At 41.4% G+C, this 6347-nt stretch overlaps 1 protein-coding gene across 1 annotated transcript; it reads right to left on the bottom strand.

The window, feature by feature from the left end:
* Window positions 1-374: 374 nt before the first annotated feature.
* Window positions 375-4937, bottom strand: LOC127384939 (uncharacterized). Its single transcript, XM_051620051.1, has 6 exons — window positions 4699-4937; window positions 4319-4398; window positions 2871-2985; window positions 2204-2310; window positions 1843-1957; window positions 375-998 (listed from the first exon to the last, which is right to left on the bottom strand). The coding sequence occupies exons 1-6, from the start codon at window positions 4772-4774 to the stop codon at window positions 811-813; spliced, it is 681 nt and encodes a 226-aa protein (XP_051476011.1). The 5' UTR covers window positions 4775-4937; the 3' UTR covers window positions 375-810.
* Window positions 4938-6347: the final 1410 nt, after the last annotated feature.

The following is a 6347-nucleotide window of genomic DNA, read 5'->3' on the forward strand; positions in this document are numbered from 1 at the left end:
CTCCATCATCTTTTGGCAACGACGACGTGATGCAAATATCTGGTAATTTAGGGCAATCCCAAATCTCACATTTTGGACTGAACCAAGACATTACATTTTTCCTGGCACTACATTTTGCCTGGTTACAGCGGGCATCCTGGACACTTTTTGACTCCTGAAAGTGCATTGAGGTATACATAAAGGCTATGTCTGTCTGTGAGATGTGCTCAACGTGAGAAATACAGAAGAGACTTCTGAGTTGTCCCATCAACAAACTGCAGTGCTTTGAGCTTGCACCTCTTACAAAACACAGCATGTTGAATATCTGTATGTGGAGCCTGATTTAACCCCCCATCAAGCAGGCACATGAATAAAGAATCCCTACAGCCAGTAACTGTTGTGGCTTGCATTGCTTTAATGATCATCAGAGCAATAATAGTGATTATTTGGCAACTGTAAAAGCAACTAAATGTATGGCCCTTTTTCAGTAAAGATGACCCCTGACAGATAATTATTTCTGATAACAATTATTGTGTTTAATTAATGACCGCATCCATTAAACAACTGCAATTCTTATTTAATTCCAGCTACAAATTTAAGTCATAAAAAGTGATGTTTTTTAGAAAGACCAACACCAAGAGATATGTGATGACATTTAGCCTACATATCTGTACCCATGAGCTGAAGCCAAATGATCAAGAAGTCTAGTCTTTTAGCTAAAAGAAAGCTGTGTGTTTACATGTTTTTGCAATTATTTCACTGCTACTCTTGTCAAAGAACCCATGTCAAATAGCAGATGGCTGGTTGGTCTGTGAAACAAGCCTTTTGGTGCTAGTAACCACAGATGATACAATCACCCTCCTTGTCACGGTTGGAGCTTTCAATGCCTTGCTCACCAAGCTCTTTGAGGAAGATGTTTAGCTGCTCTGTCTGAGTTTCAGAGAAGGCTAATGTACGCAGACAGGTGCTGTTGGTGGGGAAATAGGCAGATTTAGCTCCACTGATGGCCATCTCAGAGGCTGAAAAGATCAAAGACGACAACAACAAAGAAAGCAGCTGAATTAATTAGCTCAGTTTTGTCCTGATCTTTAAACAAGTGTAGGCATTCTGTTTTTTCCAAATTAAGACTTCAACTTGGAATAAAATTATCTAGATTGCTTTTGGTAAGCCTTGGGAAACAACTGCTCTAGCAACAAGGCACTGTATACAGTAAAATATTTTCCATTAACCATAGGAGTGATAGGTTGTCCTTTTTGTGTATGTATATACACACTTATTTTTAAATTAAGGCAATAACAATGGAGTCAGCCTGTTTAAGGTCACAGATTACTCACTGGATGCAATGGGAGCAGCCAAAACCCGTGAACTGCCACCTGAAAAGGGCAGCCTTGCTGGCAGGAGCTGCAGGATTTAACGGTTATGTACATAGAGTAATAATGCAGGTGTTGGCCAGTTTTACTGAAGTTCTTCGAGTACTACTGCAAGGTAAACAGCAGTTATATGTTCCACTGCTGTCTGACCAGTGGGTCACACAGTCCTTGTGCAATGTAGGGTTTATGTTAAGATGGTACCTGTTCACTATTTAAAAGAATTGCATTTCCCCCAAAACATTACATACATGTCATGTTTGTTATCCCAAGCTGAACTAGTGATGCTCATCAGCCCAGGCCTTTGTGGTGGTTCTAAAGCTCACATGATTTCTTATTCAGCACTTTGCTAGTTCAGCACTAGCTCTCACAATGTCACATATGCCAAGGTTGTCACATACACCAAGAAAAGATAAACTTTTCTTTCCTTCTTTGTTTAAACATAACAAACCAAGCCTCCGGTTTGTGTGACCAGATGTGTTTGAGAAATACTCACGGTTACAAACAGCAAGTGCATTTCCTCCAACAAACTGTGATGTCCAGGAAAATCCGGTGGCATTGCCACACACTTCATACAGCCTACTTCTTCTGAGGAACTGAAAGTCATAACCCTTGGAAGACAAAGATAGGGGAAATACCAAGCAAACAGTGTTTTAGGCTACATCATGGTAACTGAAAGATGAAGAAACATTCAGCCAGTGAAGGTAATAAAAACACTACAACCTCTCCCTACCCAAATGAAAAAGAAAAAAGAAAAAAAAAAAGGAAATTAAATTAATAGTCTGCATGACTCAATGAACACTTGTAAATTAATGAATAGATCCAGCACTAGAACAGCAGTAAATTATGAGTATTACCTTGTTGCACATGGGTTTGCAGTACTGAGCATTGTCAATGATGACACACACCAGCCCACCATTCCTAGGGGCTAGTGGGAGTGGGCACAGAGGGAGCTGCTTGCAAACTTCGGAGAGGGTTACAAAGAAAAAAAAAAAAGTAGAGAGAGAAAAACACATCAGTGTGAAAGTGAGTGTAAAAGTCTCCCCTTTTCAAGCAAACCAAAAGCATGCTCATTGACGTGGACATGGATGATTACTGGCCCCACTAGCTGACTTAGTCACTGTAAGCATTTTTGTTTCTTTCGAGCTGGTTAGCATTTTCCTGGCAACACCCAGTTTTTCCATCACTTATCACTGTGACAGTGAAGTCTCTCTTAGCCCCAGTTGCACTTCAAAAGTGGCTCAAAGTGGCATTCACATTCAGTACTACTGGGGCCAAAAATTATCCCTATATTTCTTGTAAAAATATGACCTAAATGCCTTTTCCCAGACAGCAAAGAGGCTCTTGCCGGAGGGCAGAGCAGGCCCAGTGTTTTGTGACTCCACATTACTGCTGCACCTGGGGTGCTGGGCTGTGGTGCTGCTGTGCCCCCAATACTTATCAGTGCAATAGTTAAGTACCCTTGCTTTCTGGCTTATTACTTTTATCTTATTTTTTCCCTGCTCAAGAAAAGCAGACACTTACATTTCTCTTGAACAGGGCGCAGAAGATCCAGCATTTCTTGTAGTGTCCAGGTAAGTAAATTGATTGAAGCTCTTTCACCCTTGGCGATCATTGCATTAAAACATTTTGAATATTTCTATGGAGTTAGGGGAGAAAAAGGCCAAGTTGAGCAGGAGAGGTCTTAGAATTAGTTTATGGAAGTGGCAATTTTTAATTTTTTCTTTAATGCAGAACAAGAGCCATCTTGAAAATTATATATCTTTAAGTAAGAAGTAGTGCAGGTTGTGGTGTTTTTTTCTATCTATGAAAAGATGCCTTTATAAACAACTATATGTATCTTTTTTCTTCACAAAACTGGTATATCATTTTTATTCCTTGAATGCTGGCATCGTGCAGATTTTCTCTGTGTATGTGTGAAAAATACATATTTGTGAATGTGTGTAAACAAAGTAATTTCTACATATTTTTAAAATCTGGTTATTGCTTTATAAGCACATAAATACCTTTCAGTCCATAAGCGTGTGGATAGTGTGAGTTGTGGTAAAGTCTGCAACCAAAACACAAGTGCGTGCCAGCCTTAAATGAGACACCAGTTACTTTGCACTTGCACAGGTGCAAGAAAAAAGACCAAGTAAAATTTTTAGGGGCAGCTGCTGAAGCACTATTCAGCAATGGCTAACTCTGTTTATTGGGCTGAAGCTTTCAGAACCTTTGTTGAAAAAGAATAAATCTCAAACACCTGGAAGCACACCTCCTCAGCAAGTGCTGCCCTCAGCCTTCCTGCCCCTCCCCTCCTCCTAGGCAGAACTTCACAATGTGAACTAATATGTAAACCCGAGTCTAGCTATTAGTTCCATGTTACGGGTTTACAGATGAATGTCTCAACCATGTGTGAAAACTTTTAGGCTCTGCCTCTGGTATTTCTTTACCATTTCTGCCATGTTCAAGGGTCACTGCGTAATCACTTGTAATCACGCCATTATGTTATTCCTAACCCATAAAAGGCAGGGGCACTAACTCATAGAACATAGACTTATGGTTCACTGGCTTTATTTGTACTTAAAATATTTAGCACATTGTATTTGGAAGTGGGATTGAAAACAACATGCTGTGTGTAAGACGAAAGATCTTAACTGTTGTTGTTCAAGGCACTTTATATATCTGGAGCAAAGCAAAACTGGAAAATACACCTACAGGAACTTTTGGGTTTTTTTAACTAGTAGTAGCAGAGCCAAAGATACTACAAGTCAAGTGACACTAATTTTTTTTTATCTTCCATCTCACAGCCCTCCCTCCCCACCATATACTTCTGTTTTGGACCAGGAATTGCTGAAGCAATCTGCAAGTGGTGCTTGCCCAGCTGGTGTGTCTGGCTGCAGGAGCGGCATGAGGGGGCCCTGCTCCTCCCAGCACCACAGAAGGTGAGTGCAAAGAGGGTCACAGGCTGGCTGAGGCAGCCAACCTCTTACCTCAAGCCTCTCATTCACATCATTTATGGTTGCACTTTTACAGTCACTTTCACTGGTAAGAGCTCCGGTTTCAGCAAAATCTAAAAAATGAACAGAAGCAGGTACAGAGCTGGTTAGTAATCCCTTCTGACACGTTAGCAAAGCCCAGATATCACATAACAGTACATGTTTGTGGGACTTGTGTCGCTATCCTGTGGTGCTAGTGCTACCTTGTATACCTAAGGTGATCAGGGCTCAAATGTGATTTATTAAAAATGGTTAGCAACCTGATCACCTCTTTGTGGCCACCTAGGTCTGGCTTCCCAGGTGGGATGCTTCATTTCTCTAAAAGAAAACCATTATTTAAGTAATTGTCATATTCAAGAATAGCAATATCTTACCTGTAAGAAGCACTGCTACATTTATAACAACCAGAGTGGGCAGAGTTTTCCACAGTGAGCAGGAGCTGAACAGCATTTTTTTCTGCAGCAGATCAGGGGCTAATAACTTGTTGCTTGTGGATCCTAAGAGCTGAGGTGCTGGAGTCAGGCACAAAGTTACACAGCTGTGGGTCGCTGGTTTTTCCAGTGTGCCTCGCTCCTAGCCAGTGCTGGGATAAGGCATTAGCACCAGACAGGGGGCACGCACATATTGCCCAACTTGCTGGGAAGCCAGCAGGGAGTTTGCCAGCATGGCTTAGGGAGGGCAAAGGGAGGTTTCTCAATTACCACACTGAGGCGGTCTGGCTTCCCTGCTGCTGCCAACCCCATCTGGAAACTTTCAGATTAATTGGTTTACTGTAAACGTGTTTAGTGTATGCACACTCTGTCATGTTCTTGCTCTCTCTGGCCTCCCCACCCCTCCATGTGTCTGAGTCTGCTTATCTTGGTCACACATATATGCATATAGAAGACGCAAGTACACCTTACTTACAGGGCTCAACTCTGTATCTCAGAGAAAGAGGAAGCTCAGAACATCAGGTGATGGCTAAACTGATTTGGACCAAGGGGGAGTGCTGTATATCCTGTAACATACAGAGTTTAGCTGTCTGGTAAGGAAGGCAGTTATGGTTTCCAGTTTCCAGCTTCTGAATTATAAAATACAGACTAAACAAAGAAACAGCAGAAGCAGGGGGGAAAAAAAAAAAAAAAGAAAAAAAAATTCCTGAGAACATGAACCTACTTTCTGTGTATATTATATTGCCAACTGCATACCTCCTCCTTGCGTGTGTATTATACCAGCAGCTACATGGTATTTCTATTTTTACTTTTGGGTGTTTTTTTTTAATGGGGCAAGGAACCTCATATGCTTATACCCATTTCTGGGAAAAACTGAATATCTAAGCAAAACTACCACAGAAGTTCAATAATTTCTACCCTATACATTTACTGTCCTCATGTGTCCTAGGGGCGTAACTGACTGACCCCTTCTGTAAACTGCAGGTTGCAGTCATGAGCCTTCCGCCACAGCCCATCATGCTCACACCACTGCCAAGCCTCAGCACTGCCCTTGCCTGCCCAGCAAACAGCTAGACACACAAACACGCTCCCTCTCCAACAAACTCTGGCCTGGTTTATTGTCACTGCTAGAGCAGAACTGTTCATTTTGTCTGTAGGTGTTTGGCTTTGCTGAGACAGGGACATTCTGCTTTCATATTACATTATGCAACACATTTATTTATACAGCACTTTTTCAGGTTTACTTTTATTTATTTTTCATCTGCTTGTTTCTTCTAGTTGTACTACAACACATTATGACCAGAAGATCCTGGAGCAGCTAAACCAGTGGCAAGATCTCCATCACATGAACAAAGCTGTGCCTTCTGATGCCATCTCGGGGACTGCTTGATAAAAAGGTATGTGTAGGACTGTAACACTGGCACTAAACAGTTCTGTGGCAGCATGAATGGCAACTTCCTTATTAGTAGTAAAAATTCCTTTGTATACATTACTGATAGGTAAAAGTTCATTAGCAAAACAAGTCTTTAATAATGAAGGCCAAGGTTTATGTTTCAAGGCAGGACCTGCTCCCAGACAGTTTACATTTTTGA

Source organism: Apus apus, chromosome 4 (genome assembly GCF_020740795.1).
Source record: "Apus apus isolate bApuApu2 chromosome 4, bApuApu2.pri.cur, whole genome shotgun sequence".
In the NCBI taxonomy this organism is placed as follows: Eukaryota; Metazoa; Chordata; class Aves; order Apodiformes; family Apodidae; genus Apus; species Apus apus.

Coding starts and splice junctions, on each gene's coding strand:
- LOC127384939 (XM_051620051.1), bottom strand. CDS start 4,774: ATGCTGTTCAGCTCCTGCTCACTGTGGAAAACTCTGCCCACTCTGGTT. Junction 2,986..4,318: donor ATGTGAATGAGAGGCTTGAG/GTAAGAGGTTGG, acceptor CTAACTCCATAG/AAATATTCAAAATGTTTTAA. Junction 1,958..2,203: donor GCAAACCCATGTGCAACAAG/GTAATACTCATA, acceptor TTGTCTTCCAAG/GGTTATGACTTTCAGTTCCT.